This window comes from Notolepis coatsorum, assembly GCF_963971535.1.
Source record: "Notolepis coatsorum genome assembly, chromosome: 2".
In the NCBI taxonomy this organism is placed as follows: domain Eukaryota; kingdom Metazoa; phylum Chordata; class Actinopteri; order Aulopiformes; family Paralepididae; genus Notolepis; species Notolepis coatsorum.
In genome coordinates, this window is record NC_140166.1 from 213,640,823 (window position 1) to 213,660,821 (window position 19,999).

The 19,999-nt window shown below is 43.0% G+C and overlaps 1 protein-coding gene across 7 annotated transcripts in view; it reads left to right on the plus strand.

The window, feature by feature from the left end:
- LOC311223255 (serine/threonine-protein kinase PAK 2-like) overlaps positions 1-11,381 on the plus strand; it is a 52,589-nt gene extending 41,208 nt beyond the window's left edge. For all 7 annotated transcript variants that reach the window (XM_084308029.1, XM_084308027.1, XM_084308032.1 and 4 more), the window contains exons 9-15: positions 100-148; positions 2,214-2,326; positions 2,962-3,079; positions 3,834-3,933; positions 5,992-6,188; positions 7,499-7,636; positions 9,101-11,381. In XM_084308029.1, the coding sequence (XP_084164155.1) occupies positions 100-148; positions 2,214-2,326; positions 2,962-3,079; positions 3,834-3,933; positions 5,992-6,188; positions 7,499-7,636; positions 9,101-9,187 (802 nt within the window). In that variant the 3' untranslated portion in view covers positions 9,188-11,381. The remainder of the gene's footprint in view (positions 1-99; positions 149-2,213; positions 2,327-2,961; positions 3,080-3,833; positions 3,934-5,991; positions 6,189-7,498; positions 7,637-9,100) is intronic.
- The last annotated feature ends 8,618 nt before the right edge of the window (positions 11,382-19,999 follow it).

Consider the following 19,999-nt stretch of genomic DNA (forward strand, 5'->3'; position numbering starts at 1 on the left):
GCTGATCTATAGCACCATAGTGGCTGAATGTTATCTATTTAAGTTTGCAAAAACAGTTTTCAAGTAATTTCTCTCCGTCTCCCTGTCATCTTCTCTCAGAGCGTCCGGTACAGTGTACACTGCCATAGATGTCGCTACTGGTGCAGAGGTAAATGTGTTCGCCTAATTGTGTCCCGCCCACTTTCTCTACACTGTAGTTCTGTTTCTGCTTGTTGAACATTGTGGCGAAGATGCTGTAGCTCGTGCCACTATTCCCAAATCAGTTCTCAAATCAGACATAGAATATGAACTTTTTATAAATATTGGCTCTATAATATTAATAATAAAAAAAGTGTGTGTGTGTATATATATAATATCGGCTAATATGTTTCATGTTATTTATTATTTGATCTCACATTGTTTTAAGTTTCATGTTATTTATTTTTTACTTGCATCATCTACCCGGTAAGTTTAATTACTCGCGTTATTTTAAGTTTCATGTTATTTATTATTTATTACTCACGTCATTTATGTTTCACATTATTTATTATGTATTACTCACGTTATTTTAAGCTTCACGTTATTTCTTATTTATTATTCTCCCATCCCAATTTCGTATTATCCAATTCTTCCCTCCCCTGTCTTGAACGTTGCTAGACTATGCCTCCCACTGGTCGGTTGTAGTGAGGACAGAAGCCTTGCATCACGTGTCCCCTCCGGTACACGAGGAGGCAGCCTGTCGCATCTTTTATTTATTATTTATTACTCGTGTTATTTTAAGTTTCATGTTATTTATTATTTATTACTCACGTTATTTTAAGCTTCACGTTATTTATTATTTATTACTCACGCTATTTTAAGCTTCACGTTATTTATTATTTATTACTCACGTTATTCTAAGCTTCACGTTATTTATTACTCACGTTATTTTAACACTTTCGCGGCCACTGGGATCCGTCTAATATCACTCTATAAGGCCAGCGTCTCATAACAAGGTTTCACTGTGCGTGAGGTTGTTTGTAGAGCTAAATCTATATTTTATATTATTGCTATGTGTCCATTGTCAATTGACAGTATAAACCTTCCCTTCAATATGCCATAAAGATTATTTTTTTCATCAATTCGTTCCCATTTTATAGCGTCGTGAATATGAACTATATACCGCAATGTTCTAGGCTAATTCCTGCAAGGCTAGTTATAAGGCGCTAAGCTAATAACGTTAAATCGATTGGCGTTTCGGCCCTACACAAGTTAGAGTTAAAAATCAAAATGCATATGATCGATATCATGTTCCACCACGAATGCATGAAAGGGGGGGGGGGGGGGGGGGGTGGTAAGTCGTTTCTGATTATTGATTACCAATAACTGCATTCGTTATTGCAGCATCATACGCTGACCAGAGGCTTGGCTATGATAACAAGGCCTGATCAGGCTGTAATTGACGTGAAATCACTCTTACCTGTGGCCGGTTGGATTCCAAAAAGGATTTTCCAGTTATTGATCGCCATCTGGTAGATCGATATGTCCATTGGCTGATGCTATATTCCTTTACTGCATACTGAATTCGGCGTCGCAATAAGTAGTCCATGCAATCTGGTGACGCTATAGCTTCAGGCTAACAGAAAAAGTTGCCCAGAATGCAAAAAAATGTACATCCGGTCTGCAACAGGGAGTACTCCATTCTCGAGACAGCGCCACTACCAGGATCTGGCCGGTAATGCACTTTTCCGAATCCCAAGAGTAGGGTATATCTGCAGTCCGTGACATTGAGTAGGATATTAAAATGGAATAAAAGCAAAAACGAGTTTTGGCCCTGAATTATTTAAGCTTCACGTTATTTATTATTTATTACTCACATTATTTTAAGTTTCATGTTATTTATTATTTATGATTCACGTTATTTATTACTTATTACTCACGTTATTTTAAGCTTCACGTTATTTGCGTTATTCAAGTTATCTACGCGACAGCAAAGTTCTCTTTTACTTTAGGAACAATTTCTCTCTCTCTCTCTCTCTCTCTCTCTCTCTCTCTCTCTCTCTCTCTCTCACTCACTCACTCACTCACTCACTCACTCATACAAAGGGGATGTCATGTTAATATTATTTGGTATAAACCAAATAACTGACCAGGTGTGTGTTGCATCAGAGCAGTTTGTGGCAGCGTACTGACCAGGTGTGTGTTGCATTAGAGCCGTTTGTGGCAGCGTACTGACCAGGTGTGTCTCTGTGCAGGTGGCCATCAAACAGATCAACCTGCAGAAGCAGCCCAAGAAGGAGCTGATCATCAATGAGATCCTGGTCATGAAGGAGTTAAAGAACCCCAACATTGTCAACTTTGTAGACAGGTAACACACACGCATGCACGCACACCCACACATACATGCACGCACACATACATACACACACACATACATACACACACGTACACATACTGTACATAGACACACACACACATACATACACACACATACACACCGACACACACATACATACACACACACATACATACATACACAGTCACCCACACACACCCACACATACACATACACACACACACATACATACACACACACGCACACATACATATACACATCCATACGCGGTTTCCGGGCCTTTGCAGTGATTGCGCCGACACTGGAATAAACTCCCTCTCAAGATCAAGTCTGCCAACACCGTACAGACATTCAAGATCTTGCTTAAAACCTGGATGATCACTGAGTTACTTCTTGTGTTGTGTGTCTGAGGTGTTCTTATGTTCTCTGTCTGTCCGTCTGCCTGGTTCCGTTTTCTTTGTCCTGTCCATTTATTGGTATTCTTTTTTCCCCCGGGCTGCAGCCCGGACCGATGTAGAAATTGGCTGGGGGGCGCATTATAAATGCAAATATATCATATCATACATACACACGCACACATACATACACACACGGCACTCATGGCACCTTTGATTTGTAAATATAATGGTGTGTGTGTGTGTGTGCAGTTTCCTGGTAGGGGATGATCTGTATGTGGTGATGGAGTACCTGGCTGGCGGCTCTCTAACTGACGTAGTGACAGAGACCTGCATGGACGAAGCTCAGATCGCTGCTGTCTGCCGAGAGGTATGGAGAGACCAGGGAATGAGTGGAGGAGAGAGGGATGAGTGGAGGAGAGACCAGGGGATGAGTGGAGGAGAGACCAGGGGATGAGTGGAGGAGAGGGATGAGTGGAGGAAGGACCAGGGGAGGGATGGAGAAGATGGGGGTGAGTGGAGGAGAGACCAGGGGATGAGTGGAGGAGAGGGATGAGTGGAGGAGAGATCAGGGAATGAGTGGAGGAGAGAGGGATGAGTGGATGAGAGACCAGGGAATGAGTGGAGGAGAGACCAGGGGATGAGTGGAGGAGAGACTAGGGGATGAGTGGAGGAGAGACCAGGGGATGAGTGGAGGAGAGAGGGATGAGTGGAGGAGAGACCAGGGAATGAGTGGAGACCGGGGAATGAGTGGAGGAGACCAGTGGATGAGTGGAGGAGACCAGGGAATGAATGGAGGAGAGACCAGGGGATGAATGGAGAAGAGAGGGATATGGGTGAGTGGAGGAGAGACCAGGGGAGGGATGGAGAAGATGGGGATGAGTGGAGGAGAGACCAGGGGGTGAGTGGAGGAGAGACCAGGGGAGGGATGGAGAAGATGGGGGTGAGTGGAGGAGAGACCAGGGGATGAGTGGAGGAGAGAGGAGATTAAGTATGTTTACGGTCTGTGTTGTAACTAACTAACTAACTAACTCTCTCCCTCTGTCTCTCTCTCTCTCTCTCTCCTCTGTCTCTCTTGCTCTCTCTATCTCTCTCTCTCTCTCTCTCTCTCTCTCTCTCTCTAGTGTCTTCAAGCTCTGGAGTTTCTTCATGCCAACCAAGTCATCCACAGAGACATCAAGAGTGACAATGTGCTTCTGGGCATGGATGGATCTGTCAAACTCAGTGAGACACACATACACACATACACGTACACATAAATGTACACACATGCAATAGTCTTTCTACTATTACCCTGCCCATACCTGTACCTCCCCTCCCCCATGCTTGATGCCAGAAGGATCAATAAAGGAATATCTTATCTTACACATGCACTAGATCTATAATAATAAGAACATCTCTGGTAAACACTAGATTTATAATGATAAGAACATCTCTGGTAAAGCACTAGATTTAAAGAGGTCTGTTAGCATGACTGCATGTGGGGAACAGTCAATTGGTTAGGCGACAATCTATGACATTTTTTGTAGTCGAGGACTAATACATACATACATACATACATATATACATACATACATAGGGCTGTCTTAAATACTTCGAAGCTTCGAAGCTTTGTTCGATGGCACAAGCTTCAAACATTAAAAAAAAGTGTGTGTGTATGAGAGAGAGTGTATGGGAGAGATAGAGCAAGAGGGAGAGAGAGAGTTTAGTGTATGAGAGAGAGAGAGAGAGTTTAGTGTATGAGAGAGAGAGTTTAATGTATGAGAGAGAGAGTTTTGTGTATGAGAGAGAGAGAGAGAGTTTAGTGTATGAGAGCGATAGAGAGAGAGCAAGAGAGAGAGAGAGAGAGTTTAGTGTATGAGAGAGAGGTAGAAAACCTAGAGACACAAAGAGAGTGTGTGTGTGTGTGTGTGTGTGTGTGTGTGTGTGTGTGTGTGTGTGTGTGTGTGTGTGTGTGTGTGTGTGTGTGTGTGTGTGTGTGTGTGTGTGTGTGTGTGTGTGTGTGTGTGTGTGTGTGTGTGTGTGTGTGTGTGTGTGTGTGTGTGTGTGTGTGTGTGTGTGTGTGTGTGTGTGTGTGTGTGTGTGTGTGTGTGTGTGTGTGTGTGTGTGTGTGTGTGTGTGTGTGTGTGTGTGTGTGTGTGTGTGTGTGTGTGTGTGTGTGTGTGTGTGTGTGTGTGTGTGTGTGTGTGTGTGTGCGTGCGTGCGTGCGTGCGTGCGTGGGGCCATTGGGTGGGGCCGGGGGACAAATACACTGGAGGAAAGTAGCCCAGCTCAGCACTTCCCAAATTATATCATCACTATTGCCTGTTTGAAGGATATCATCCTCAAACACATATACACCTACATGCCTTGTAGAATTCCACACATAAGAAGGAAAGATACTGGGATGAATAAACAAAATAGGAAATAAAATGTAGAAATGCATGCAATACATAAATAAATATGAATCTCCATATATGAAATAGAACATTTAGATAAGGTGCTACTGAGATGTTTTGGTGAGTTCTTTGTTTTTTTGTGGAAGTAGCCCTTCTGTTTTGGTGAGTTCTTTGTTTTTTTGTGGAAGTAGCCCTTCTTAAAAATGCATGAACATTCACTGATAATTGGTCTGTAGTGGAGTCTACAAGGTCTACATTGCCGGACCATGTAGAATCCGGACCTTGTAGACTGACATAATCCTGTGCATAGTTTAGTCTACACAGGCCATATTTCAAATAATCAAAATCTTACTTCATTCATTTTAAACATTCTTGATTTGGGGGATTGGTAGTTCCCATGAAATCTGAAGTTGTTCAAACGACAACAGCGATCCACCTTGAATAAAATCACACAGCCGAGTGAAACCTTGTTGGCTGCGTCACAGTCACGAAAGGGGCTACTTAATTCATTAATCCAATCCACTTTATTTATAGAGCACATTTAAAAACAACAAAGTTTACCAAAGTGCTGTACAAGTCCCACAACATAAGATAAAAAAAAAATATATATATATATATATTATTAATTATTATTATTATTTTTCTTTTAAGCTTCGAATTAAAATCGAAGCTCAGCCCCAAAGCTTCGATTGCCAAAAAAAGCTTCGAAGGTCAGCCCTATAAACATACATACATAAGTCAATATTCTTTCCACAGCACATTGGTTAGTTACTAGTTACACCGCTGTTTTACAAAAAGCACTTCAACCAGTGTATCACCATTGCGGTGCTTTTATTAAATTAACCTTTCTCTCTCTCTCGCTCTCTTTTCCTCTCCTCTCCTCTCTCCCCCTCCCCCCTTTCAGCTGACTTCGGCTTCTGTGCCCAGATCACCCCGGAGCAGAGCAAACGCAGCACCATGGTGGGGACGCCATATTGGATGGCTCCGGAGGTGGTGACCAGGAAGGCCTACGGGCCCAAGGTGGACATCTGGTCCCTGGGCATCATGGCCATAGAGATGGTGGAGGGAGAGCCTCCGTACCTCAACGAAAACCCTCTCAGGGTGAGTGTGTGGAGGAGGGGGGGTTCTGCATCGATGCACAAAGTTCAGTAAAGCTTAGTCCAACAATGGCAACATACAATAAAATCAATAAATAATTAGGGATGTCCGATATTATTGGCCGATATTTGCATAAAAATGTGATATCGGAAAATATCGGTATGTTTTCAAAAAAAAATGTATAAACTTTTTTGTTTACATTTATTTAACCTTTATTTACCCAGGCAAGCAAGTAAGAACAAATTATTATTTTATTTATTGTCAAAGTATGCATAATGTTGTGTTAATTACACAACAAGAGATATGTAATGTTAATTACCTGAAATTATAATGTTTTTTTTGGGGGGGGGGGCTGCATATATCGGTATCGGTTGATATCGGTATCGGAAATTAAGAGTTGGACAATATCGGCATATCGGTATCGGTAAAATAGCCAATATCGAGCATCCCTAAATAATCCACAGCTTCTATATTGATTTAAATGCTACTGTTCAGTAGTCTGACCGGCCCAGGGGAGATGAGAGAGAAGAGGCTGAGTGCTGGATGACTGGTGTCCTTCATAGACCTGTTCGCTGTATACGTTAGACTCTGTGCGCGCGCGCATCAAGGGGGCAAACGGAACGTAATCCTGTTCAGAACAACGGGGGAAACTACAATATTATTTGCATTTGTTAGCCATGCTAGCGATCTAAACAATCAATCCATGCCAAAGCTAGATAATGTAAAAGGTGAAAGACTCACACTCACAGCCATGCTGATTTGGCTAAATGACATCCAGCCGTTTTCGCTTGAAACTACTTTTAGTCAGGGGGAGTGTCATGGTTTCTCCATAGAGCCCCGTCGTAATTTTATTTGTGCAGCAGCTCACGCAGGTAGGAGGGCAACTTAGTCACGTGACTCTTGACTTTATGTATATGCCATGCTTCTTCAGACACCTCAGAAAATAAAGTCTCTGTTGTGCCTTTTGTTTTTATGTTCAGTGACCAGGAGAGAGAGTCGGAGATCTGGATGCTTAAGAACTCATAGCTTATTTACAATTTCAACAGGAGTGTTATGTATATAAACAGCTGACTGAACAGTTATACCTGGAGTTGGTCCCTGGGGTTGGACTGTGGCTGCCCTCTGCTCCTGACTAGTTAGGACGGGCTTAAATGAAAGAGGACAGATTTCGGGTATTACTTATAATAAAAGATTTACTCGACGATAAAGATTTTCTATTCTAGAATTCTGTGATTATTTTCATAATCCATTCCCTCACTGTTGCATCACCATGCTGTGTGTGTGTGTGCCCCCCCCCCCCCCCCCCCCTCCAGGCGTTGTATCTGATCGCCACCAACGGCACCCCTGAGCTGCAGAGTCCCGAGAAGCTGTCCCCCGTCTTCAGGTCCTTCCTGTCTCGCTGTCTGGAGATGGACGTGGAGAAGCGAGGGAGCGGCAGGGAGCTACTGCAGGTAACGTGCATGTTTACAGAAACACGCCCATGTCAAAAATAAACGTCTCGTGATCAAAACAGGAACAGTTGAACTCAGGGGAATATTCACTTGACCACCTGTCGCAGTTCATACACAGGTCACCAGCTACTTCCTGGAAAATATATTTTCCCCCCATTATTTTATTTAAACTCAAAAGGCAACTGTGGTTTCCCTCATTTACGGTCACGTCGATTTGTACATGCAGAGTTAGGCAAAGAAAGGCATATAAAATCATAACAATAAGACAAAAAGTAAGGATAACAAATCAATTAAAACACGTACAACTTGATTGACAATGGTTGGAGGTCAAGGTTTTAAACTCTGCAACAGAGGGGAGAACCTCAAGCTTTAAGGACTGTGTTGGAGTTCATTCCATGAGCTAGAGGGGCATCATAGCTAAATTAAGATTTACCCTGTTCATAGCAAACTAGAACGGGTTCCATATGTTCCAACGTTCCATTCCAATAATGATGTAGTATAAGAAGGTAGCTTACCAATAATGATGTAGTATGAGGAGGTAGCTTACCAAAAATGATGTAGTATAAGAAGTTAGCTTACCAATAATGTAGTATAAGGAGGTAGCTTACCAATAATGATGTAGTATAATGAGGTAGCTTACCAATAATGATGTAGTATAATGAGGTAGCTTACCAATAATGCTGTAGTATAAGGAGGTAACTTACCAATAATGATGTAGTATAAGAAGTTAGCTTACCAATAATGATGTAGTATAAGGAGGTAGCTTACCAATAATGATGTAGTATATATAAGGAGGTAGCTTACCAATAATGATGTAGTATAAGGAGGTAGCTTACCAATAATGATGTAGTATAAGGAGGTATCTTACCAATAATGATGTAGTATAAGGAGGTAGCTTACCAATAATGATGTAGTATAAGGAGGTAGCTTACCAATAATGCTGTAGTATAAGGAGGTAGCTTACCAATAATGCTGTAGTATAAGGAGGTAGCTTACCAATAATGAAGTAGTATAAGGAGGTAGCTTACCAATAATGAAGTAGTATAAGGAGGTAGCTTACCAATAATGATGTAGTATAAGGTGGTAGCTTACCAATAATTCTGTAGTATAAGGAGGTAGTTTACCAATAATGAAGTAGTATAAGGAGGTAGCTTACCAATAATGCTGTAGTATAAGGAGGTAGTTTACCAATAATGAAGTAGTATAAGGAGGTAGCTTACCAATAATGATGTAGTATAAGGTGGTAGCTTACCAATAATGATGTAGTATAAGGAGGTAGTTTACCAATAATGATGTAGTATAAGGTGGTAGCTTACCAATAATGATGTAGTATAAGGAGGTAGTTTACCAATAATGATGTAGTATAAGGAGGTAGTTTACCAGTAAGGGCCTTAAAAATACCAGTGTTGTGCCTCTCCATCATGATGTTGACTGCAGTGCCCATCTTGTCTGTCTATCCTGCAGCACCCGTTCCTGAAGGTGGCCAAGCCCCTGTCCAGCCTCACTCCTCTCATCCTGGCAGCCAAGGAGGCCATGAGGAGTAACCGCTAAACACTAGCTCCCAGCGGCTAACGGATAACCCCAAGGACTGCTGTGCCCCCTCCTCCCCACCCCATCCCCACCCCGGTGCTCTATATTATTTTCCCCTGGTCCCTGGATGTCCGGTTACCTCAGGCCCATCCCCCGTGTTTCTCTACTGATGCTAACTCTTGCTAGCCTCGTGCCTTACTAGCCCAGTGCATTGCTAGCATCGTGCCTTACTAGCCCAGTGCATTGCTAGCATCGTGCCTTGCTAGCATCGTGCCTTACTAGCCCAGTGCATTGCTAGCATCGTGCCTTGCTTGCCCCGTGCCTTGCTAGCATCGCGCCTTGCTAGCATCGTTACTTGCTAGCATCGTGCCTTGCTAGCATCGCGCCTTGCTAGCATCGTTACTTGCTAGCATCGCGCCTTGCTAGCATCGTTACTTGCTAGCATCGTGCCTTGCTAGCATCGTTACTTGCTTAGCATCGTGCCTTGCTAGCATCGTGCCTTGCTAGCGTTGTGCCTTTCTAGCCTCGTGCCTTGCTAGCGTTGTGCCTTTCTAGCCTTGTGTATTGCTAGCCTCATGCCTTGTTAGCCTCGTGCCTTGCTAGCCTCGTGCCTTGTTAGCCTCGTGCCTTTCTAGCCTCGTGCCTTGCTAGCCTCGTGCCTTGTTAGCCTCATGCCTTGTTAGCCTTGTACCAGACAGGCAGCCTCACCGCACCAGGACACGTCTCCCCCGAGCGCTCTACGATCCCAGATGCCATCTGCTGTACCAGTCGACCATCTCTGCAGCGTCTCAAGAGCCACACACACACACTTCACTTGTTCAACCCCACACAGACTTCATTCATTCTTAGTCAAACACTCCGTATGCTACATACACACACACACATTTTGGCACACTCCTGCTGTTTATCCAATAGGAAGTTCCCGTTGCCCTGGAGTAATTCGAGCTTTAACTGAGTCGTGGCGGGAACTGCATTTCTGTTTGCTTCCATGTGCCTTGTAGATGTCATGTCCGTCTGTTGCCGTGCCTCTGACCTTTGACCTTACCGTTGTTACGAGTGCAGAACGGATGTCTTGCTGTACCGTTTGTATGACTTGTCTGTATGAATGCAAAGTGTTGGTATTGTGTTGTTGTTTTTTATACAGAACTGGAGGCAGATTTTGCATTGTTTTGTATATTGTGTACTTTTTGGTAATGTCCTGGTTTTAATCTGGAAACTTTAAAAAAAATGATGTACATCATTCTTTTATATTTGTAACTAATATGACAAAGGATCACATTGTAACTCAGTGAAACAACTTCACAATCATTTGAAATTGAACAACAAAGGTTGTCAGAGGGATGAGACAGTTGTGATTGGAGGATCAAGAAAAGAGGGCGGTTTTTGAGATGGGTCCATCCCTCTTCGTTGTGTTCCCTGAACCGTGCAGGTGTTCACTCGAGACTTCTCGGCATGGATCGATTAGCACAGTGTGAGGAGCAAGAATACAACTGAATTCTAAACCTAAAGACTCATTTCAAAATGGAAGGCCTGTCCAAACGTAAACAAAGTGGTAGCTCCCCCTCTAGATCGACTGAGCTCTCGATACAAGGACTAGCGGTAGACGACGAGATAAATTATGAGATTTAAACAGTATTTGCTGTATTTTTTTTTGTTTGCCGTAAAACATATATATTTTGAATTGTGGAATTATGAAAGTTCCAAATATCATTTTCCATCTACAGATCCATCAGAATGTATGAATTGAATCCAAATTTAAAAAACTTTGATTGGAACTTTAGGCTACCCACGAGTCTAGAAGTGCATACTTCAGGGCACAGAGGGGACAATGAGGTGTTTAGGTGACCTGTCACAGAACGGACTAGTTAGATTGCATTTTGTTCTGGAGAGTATTACCATTGTAGTTGGAATTTAGTTGATGAGTTCAAATAAAGCAGGGTTTCTTAAACTTACAGGCGGCGGGACCCAAAAAGGGTCAAGGGACTGTCTCCCCTTGGGTCCCCCCTTGATAAGAGTACCAGTATGTTGTAATGTGATTGACTGGGTCCCATAATAGTCAAGTACATAATAACATGCTAGTGAAATATGACGTGTGACTGATGAGGGTAAGATTCATTGTTTTTCTTTTGTCATTAAACCAAGAACTTCTACCGATGAATGAAATCTTTGTCAAATCACAGTCTGTAAATTATTATTAAAGATGGACTTGAACATACTCCATGTGTCTCGTTTAAGCTGCAGGAGTTTTGAGGGTTGTGGTTTTACCATGTTTGACCCACAAGAGGGCAGTGTTTCTCTGATAGCTGAGTGGAATGCCCATTTACATTAACGGTACTATACTAACGGAGTTATCAATACATAAAAAAGAAAAGCACTTTGATTACTAATGATATAATTTCAGCTTTAGATAAGAGGAAACACTGATGCTCTCTTTATATATCTGTCAAAAGCCTTTGATCATTGATTGATTGACAACTTTATTAACAGATTGCAGAATACACACAATTGTTAAGGGAATGCAGATACAGACCAGAGAAATACTTTCGTCTTGTTTACATCAGGGATGTTTACATCATCACTTGCTTTTAAAAGGGTTATTTATCCATTTTATATGGTCAAAACATTGGGCCACTTGGTAGAAGTGTTGTCATAAATCATTCAGAAAAGCGTTTAACTGGACTGGTAATCTGTGTTTTGCTGAAAAGAAAGAAACCAGGCCTGCAGAGCAACCAGAACCCCCCCACCCCCCATTGCTCTCTGTGCTGTCTGCGCGCTCGTCCTCGGAAAGGTTCAAATAAGCATGGGTTCTCTCGAATTCAAGTATCTCTGTCCAGACGGAGACATCAACAACAATGGCGCCGTACAACAGGGTAGTTGCGTTCGTTATGCAGAAGATCTTGATCAGGCTTTTACAGCCAAATGTACTGCTCCTTGTCGTGGAATATATTATCATGTCATTATAGATCTGTGTTGAGATATCATTTTATCATTGTCAGACACTGGCAGACTACGGTCCCTTTAATGTGAGGATGACTTTTGACCTAAATATTTTCCTCTGCTAGCAAAGTTGTTTAGCATTCCAGTTAAGAACATAACAAACATCACCGCCTAGCCAAGGTTGATTACCGTAACTGGGAACCATTTTTATTTACCTTCATCATCATATCTGATGTATTATGTTACGTCTGACAACTGTGTATTTAATGTACGTCTGACCAGAGCTCTTCGTCACTTTATGGCCAGACGATTATGTGTGAACATGATGTATCTGTCTGTAAACTGTCCATTCATTGTGACCATGGTGAAATAAACGTTTAGGGATTTTCTTTCCCTCGTAAGTCCTTGAATTGATATAGTTATGGACCAGCTGAACCAGATATATTCAGAGCGACAAAGTTCTATTTGCACAGTCTTTATTGCACAGAGAACACAGAGAAGACAGAACTCCGACCAGCCCTTCCACGGGGCTAAGTCTCTCCCACCAGCATCAGAATGAAGACACATGACATATTTATACCCTCATGGATGAAGCAGAGAAGGGGAGGGGTGTGTGTGTGTATGTATGTGTGTGTGTGCTTGTGTCAGAAGAAGGGGGCTAGGGGTAATGGGTTAGAGCAGTGGTTCCCAAAGTCGGGGTCGCGACCCAAAGGTGGGCCGCGAGCAGCCACGGGTGGGCCGCGAGATGATTAAAAAAAAAAAAAAAAAAAAAATTTAATTTTTTAATTTTTATTTTTTTTGTCAGGCCACTGAACTTAGAAGCAGGGCAGGACAGTGTTTCTAGTTGTATTCTAAAATGTGACTATATGGTTTTATATTAACTTAATAAATAAACAAAAACGAAAAATCTACTTATTTCAACGAACATTTCAAACTAAATAACAGATTATGCACATAAAACGCTGAAAACAACCGAAGCAACAATAGTATTTTAATGAGGCTATTATTATTATCATTATTATTTTGCAACAAGTTAGCCCTCTCATAAATAGCACATATAAATGAATAACTAACTTGAACTAACTTAATAGGATTGAAGTGATATTTGGCTTAAAAAATCGGTCGCCTGGCAAAAAAAAAAATAATAAAAGCCTGACGATGTGCATTGGGCCGCGGCTCTCTGACGCCTTATTTTCTGGGCCCTGGCCTGAAAAGTTTGGGAACCCCTGGGTTAGAGGAGGGAGGGGTGTTTAGCTGAGATCATGTCATGAGTCTTCTATGTCTCCTTTGTGCCCTACTGGCTAATGATACCTTGTTTGGTTCCCCTTATGGGTATGACTGGGGTCGAACTAGGCCCCAGGGACATGGAGGTTGTTTAGGTCAAGCGATAGAGAAGGGGAGAGATGGGGTATGGAGAGAGCGAAAGAAAGTGGATGCGCGCATGACACCATGTGAGCACCATGTGAGCTGACATCATACATGATCAGGACAAGAGCTAATTGAGAAAGTGGCTCCATTGACCAGCCTCTGTGACCAGGCACTGTGTGTGTTTGTGTGTGTGTGGGGGGGGGGGGGCAGATGTACAGAGAGCCATAGAGACGAGCATGTGAGGCACTGGACCCTACAGCCTGAGGGCCCGGAGGAGACAATCATGCTATCATCAGAGGAGAGCTTCAAATATTAATAAAATATCCTATACTATTATTAATAATGACTCAGAATGATTTGTAAACGGCTCATCGTTTTGTCCTTTAATATTTCCCATTACATCCTGTATCACCGCCGTCAACAACAGATGGACATGATGAAGCACAGCTACAACATGTTCTTCAACACACCGCAGAGAACAACCAGAAGGGCAACCAGGCGAATGTTTTGGGTGAGACCGACGGGCAGAACCAGCAGCAGTTGGTGGGATAACTTCGTGAATCGCGTTGTTGTCGTGGAGAATGAATCGAAGGAGAACTTTCGCATGTCCAGAGCCTCTGTCGTCGCGCTGAGCAGAGCTGCGTCTATATATTGAATGGCAGACAACCAACATGAGGGCAGCGATTGATCCACTTAAAAGGGTTGCGTTGACACTCCATTACCTGAGCGACGAGGGAAGGCTACGGAAAACTGCTAACACCTTCGGCGTGTCGCAACAGTCTGTGTCCGTCATTGTTCGGCAGACATGCACAGCGATCGCCACCCACCTGGGTCCAAACTACATAAAGCTGCCTTTCACGGAGCCCGAGGCTGAGGATCTAGTTGTGGGCTTCCATCGTGCTCATGGCATGCCGCAATGTTTTGGAGCAGTCGACGGCACCCACATAGAAGTCAAGCAGCCATCTAGTAGCAACTCTATGGACTACATACAGGCACGTGCACACATCGAGCCCAAGGGCTGCTTGAGCACCTGCCTTTTTGAGCCTCGTAAAAAAGTGCCTTTTTTTTCTTTCTTTTTTTGTTACGCATAGACTGCCCTTCCAACTGAAAAATGTCAGGATATAATCAAAATATTAGGTAGAAAGAGATGCCCCATATTCCATTGCAGTTTGCACGGCCTCCTCAGCGTGCCTCTCCGCGGACCTATATTTTATGCATAGCGTGGGTGCACCGCTGTGGCGCATACAGTTGAATGCTGGTATTACACTCATTGAGGGACACGAAGAAGTCAAGTCCGATGGGATTTGGGAATCTCAAATACAAATCGGGATTGGAATAAAAAATGCATTTATATTAAACAATACAGAATATACAGCACTTATTGGACTTGGGGTCTGTAGGGTAAGCACTTATTCCCTCCCCCTGAACATTTATGGAGATGTATGGGCCTTTTAAGTCAGTGATAAAAGTGTCTTTCAAGGATAAGTGAGCTCCTGCACTGATTAGTATAGTTCAATATTCAATATTTGATCACCAAAACCCCCCAAAAAGCATAAAAAGGGGGCCCCCCCCCCCCCCCGCAAATCGGGCGTTATGCGCGCTCGGTTAAAACACACACAGGTATAGTGCCCTTTTCAGCCTTTGAGCACCTGCCCCTCTAAAGTCCTGTGCACGTCCCATTCACTCTCTATGCATTTTGTGCATCTATATAAAAAAAAAAAAAAAAAAAAAAAGTGTACAGGGACAAATCAAATCTATACATCATGTATAAACACTGTATAGGCAGGCACACATATGGCAGGCACACCATATGATAATCACACATGCACACACATATATATAATCATAAATCACATAACCACATAATCACAATAATGACGGTCAGGCTAGTAGGCAAGCATATGGGGGCTGGGCAGCTGGACTGCGATGTGACTTGCTAATGGTTATGGTCACTTTAGTCAGTCAACGTTTAAAATATCATGCTTACTTAGCCTGGCCATGGTCTCCATTTATCACATGACCAATTCTGATGGGATAATAACCCTTTGCATATAGACCACCAATGAGATCGTATGTAGAATACATCTGAAATAATTCGATGAATACGATTAAATAATATCGTAACATATGTTTTAACTTGCACAACGTTACCTCTCATTTCTGTTGACCACCTGCTGGTCGGATCGGATGCAGCTCCTCTTAAGGTTTGATTGATTGATTGATTAAAAACTTTATTAGCAAATTGCAGAATGGGTACAATACAGTACAGCTCAATACACACAATTGTTAAGGGGATGCAGACCAGAGAAAGACTTTCGTCTTGTTTACATCAGGGTCCCCCACTGTACAACTGTACAAGCAAAACTGTACATTGGAATATTGACAACCATACTAGGTAATTTACTGTACATTGGAGGGGGTTGGGTTAGGACATTTACAGGGGCCAGTTTCGAATTGCAGTCTCCCGTAGGTGTTCTTTGAGAGTGGTTTTGAAAGTGGGTAGTGATTCACATTCCTTTACAGCTTTAGGTAGGGCGTTCCACATTGATGTGGCATAATTGCTAAACGTGTTTAGTCCCTTGTTTGAGCCGAATCTGGGTTTAACATGATTTGTGGAGCTCCCTCTGGTGTTGTGATCGTGGTATTCACTGACCTTTAGGAAGTATTTTGACATGTAGCCTACATGGGTACCTTGGTCGTGTAGTGTATCTTGTAGACCAGGCCCATTGCAAGTTGCTGTACTCTGTCTTCTACTCTAAGCCATCCTAGGTTGTCAAAGTGGGCAGGGGTGAGGTGGGTTCTAGGAGTAAGGTCAAGCAGTAGTCTGACCAGTTTGTTTTGAGATGTTTGTAATTTTGTTTTTAGCGCCTTTGAGGTGCTTTGGTGTGTGTGTGTCCCCTACCCAACCCCCCCCCCCCCCCCCCCCCCCCACCTCCAATGTACAGCCCCCACCCACCCACCCAACCCCACCCCACCCACCCAACCTCCTCTAATGTACAGTTTCTACGTCAAATGTATATAAACTCTTTTCTGGACACTTTTGTATCACAAACAGTACTGTATTTGCAAATCTGATATGTCATAAATGTATAGATGTAGCAGTACTATCTATCTGTATGTCATGTATGTCATATATGTTATGATGAATTGAAAATGGGGGACCCTGATGTAAACAAGACGAAAGTCTTTCTCTGGTCTGCATCCCCTTAACAATTGTATGTATTGAGCTTTATACAACGGCATGCAAATTTCTCGATTCTGATTGGCCATTCACACGTCTTTATTGGCAACAATCCACGGTCCTGGGCTCAGGACCCGCCCACAACCAAATCACATAACCCTCCCGGCTCACTCCGGGAGAAAACAGGATCGCGGACAACAAATGGTTATGTTGAAAGCACCATAACGACTAAATATGAAGCGATTCTGTCAAGGGGAATGTGTTAGTATTTTAAACAATGTTGGATGATGTAATTGATGGGTCTTGACTCAATCTAGAACAAAAGAAAAATCGCGGATTGATTGATAGATTAATTGATTGATTTAAATTTCTTCCTTCCTACTTTCTACTGACTGCAGCGTTCTCTCTCACTCCGACGCTGGCGTACCCACAAACACACACACACACATACACACACACACACACACACACACACACACATACACACACACACGCACACACATACTGTGACACACACACACACACACACACACACACACGCACACACACACACACACACACACTCCTGTCTGCAACAGCGGGGGAGTCAGACTGAGAGAGAAGCAGCGCTGTTTTAAGTGAGCATGGTCTATTGAATTGATTGATTGGTTGATTGCTAATTTTATTACTGTACCCCTGGTTTCCAACTGGTTAAGTTTAGGCTAAAAGAAATAAATAAAAAAATAGGGCGAAGAAAACGTTTTTTCCTATAGGGCAAAGAAAACGTTTTAATAAATTTTCAATCAATCATTCCAATAATACACAGTTGGATGTGTTAGTTGGTTGGATGCACTTCAAGCTGCTTCCACATGAGGCAACTTCTCTCAATCATTCCAATAATACACAGTTGGATGTGTTAGTTTGGTTGGATGCACTTCAAGCTGCTTCCACATGGAGTTGTGGGAACTACTTTTTCTGGCGGATGGTTTTTTCAATAAATCTTCAATTAATGTGTGTTTATTGTATAGAAATAAGGTTGGATGAATCTGGCAGTTGTATAAAAGCTTTACACCACGTGCAGTCGTGATTTGTGACCAATAAACCATGCCTAGGGGGTCTAACGACCCTCGGCTGCGCCTCGGGCCTAACAACCACCCCTAGGCATGGTTTATTGGTCACAAACCACTCCTGCGTGTGATGTAATGCTTAATTTTGTACTGTACTGTACCCATTCTGCAATCTGTTAATAAACTTTTCAATCAATCAATCAATCAATGAGGTGCAAGCATAGTCGTAATACCCTTGAATGAGTGCTCCTGCCAGAGTCTTCAGGGTATTCTTGTTTACCAGAGAGGAGATCCGGTACAAGAATCGAGTTCGTTGGTTGACTTTTTTTTATTACATTGGATGCCATTTTGTCACAGGAAAGATTAGCCTCTAGGATGGAACCCATGGTAGGTAATTTCATCTTTCCTTGTGACAATATTTGTCACCCACTGTAACTTAGAAGCTTAGCCGTCGGTCTTGCTGAGTTTGTTATTTGAACCGAAGAGAATGGACTCTGTTTTTCCCATGTGTAATAATGATAGTTTGTTATCAGCGAGCCATATGCAGATTTTGCCTAGTTCCGAGCTGAGGGTTTTTTCAACCTGTAACTTGTTCTTGTCAGAGACCAGCAGGGCTGAGTCGTCCGCAAACAGGAACAAGTTGCAGTCACAAGCTGACAACATGGCATTTGCATAAATTAGGAACAGTAGCGGTCCTAGTATGCTTCCTTGTGGAACACCACAGCTCACTGTGAGGGGGGGGGGGGGGGGGGTAGGGTACCGTTTATCTCCACCACCTGTTCCCTCCCCTCAAGGTAGGATTGCATCCAGCTCACTGATAGACTATCAAAACCAATTGCTTTTAGCTTGTCAATCAGAATGGAGTGATTGACAGTGTCGAAGGCCTTTTGTAGGTCCAGCATGACCATGCCGCAGTATTTGCCCGCGTCCACCTCTTGTTTGATATTGGTCGTTCAAATAGAGAAGGTGTCAGTGGAGTGGGATGTTCTGAAGCCAGATTGGAATTCGTAGATTAGATTTTTTATGGAGTTATTATACTTGTTATATATGTTAGATAAGTGTTATGTCTTTCTTTCTTATGGGTGAACTAAAACATTTCCAAGTTCACCGGGTTACGATTAGTCGAACGCACCGGATCTCCTCACTGGTAAACAAGAATACCCTGAAGACTCTAGCAGGAGCACTCATTCAAGGGTACTACGACTATGCTTGCACCTCATGGTACCAAAGCACCTCAAAGGCGCTAAAAACAAAATTACAAACATCTCAAAACAAACTGGTCAGACTACTGCTTGACCTTACTCCTAGAACCCACCTCACCCCTGCCCACTTTGACAACCTAGGATGGCTTAGAGTAGACGACAGAGTACAGCAACTTGCAATGGGCCTGGTCTACAAGATACACTACACGACCAAGGTACCCATGTACATGACAAAATACTTCCCAAAGGTCAGTGAATACCACGATCACAACACCAGAGGGAGCTCCACAAATCATGTTAAACCCAGATTCGGCTCAAACAAGGGACTAAACACGTTTCGCAATTATGCCACATCAATGTGGAACGCCCTACCCAAAGCTGTAAAGGAATGTGAATCACTACCCACTTTCAAAAACACTCTCAAAAAACACCTAAGGGAGACTGCAACTCGAAACTGGCCCCTGTTAATGTCCGAACACAACCCCCTCCAATGTACAGTAAATTACCAAGTATGGTCTTGTCAATAATCCAATGTACAGTGTTGTTTGTACAGTTGTACAGTGTCCCCCACCCACCCCTCCTACCCAACCCCCCCCCCCCCCACTCCTACCCCCCCCCACTCCTACCCAACCCCCCCCCCCCCCCCCCCCCCCCCCCACCCAACCACCCCCACCTACCCAATCCAATGTACAGTTTCTACGCCTAATGTATATACTCTTTTCTTTCTGGACTCTTTTTGTATCACAAACAGTACTGTAATTGCAAATCTGGTATGTCATAAATGTATAGATGTAGCAGTACTGTCTATCTGTATGTCATGTATGTCATATATGTTACGATGAATTGAAAATGGGGGACCCTGATGTAAACAAGACGAAAGTCTTTCTCTGGTCTGCATCCCCTTAACAATTGTATGTATTGAGCTGTACTGTACTGTATCCATTCTGCAATCTGTTAATAAAGTTTTCATTCATTCATTCATTCATTCACCGACTGAGCAGTCTGCAGATATACCCTACTCTGCGGCTCTGCAGATATACCCTACTCGAGCAGTCGGTCGCATTGATGACGCACAATATAGTCGACATTTGCTCGTGTT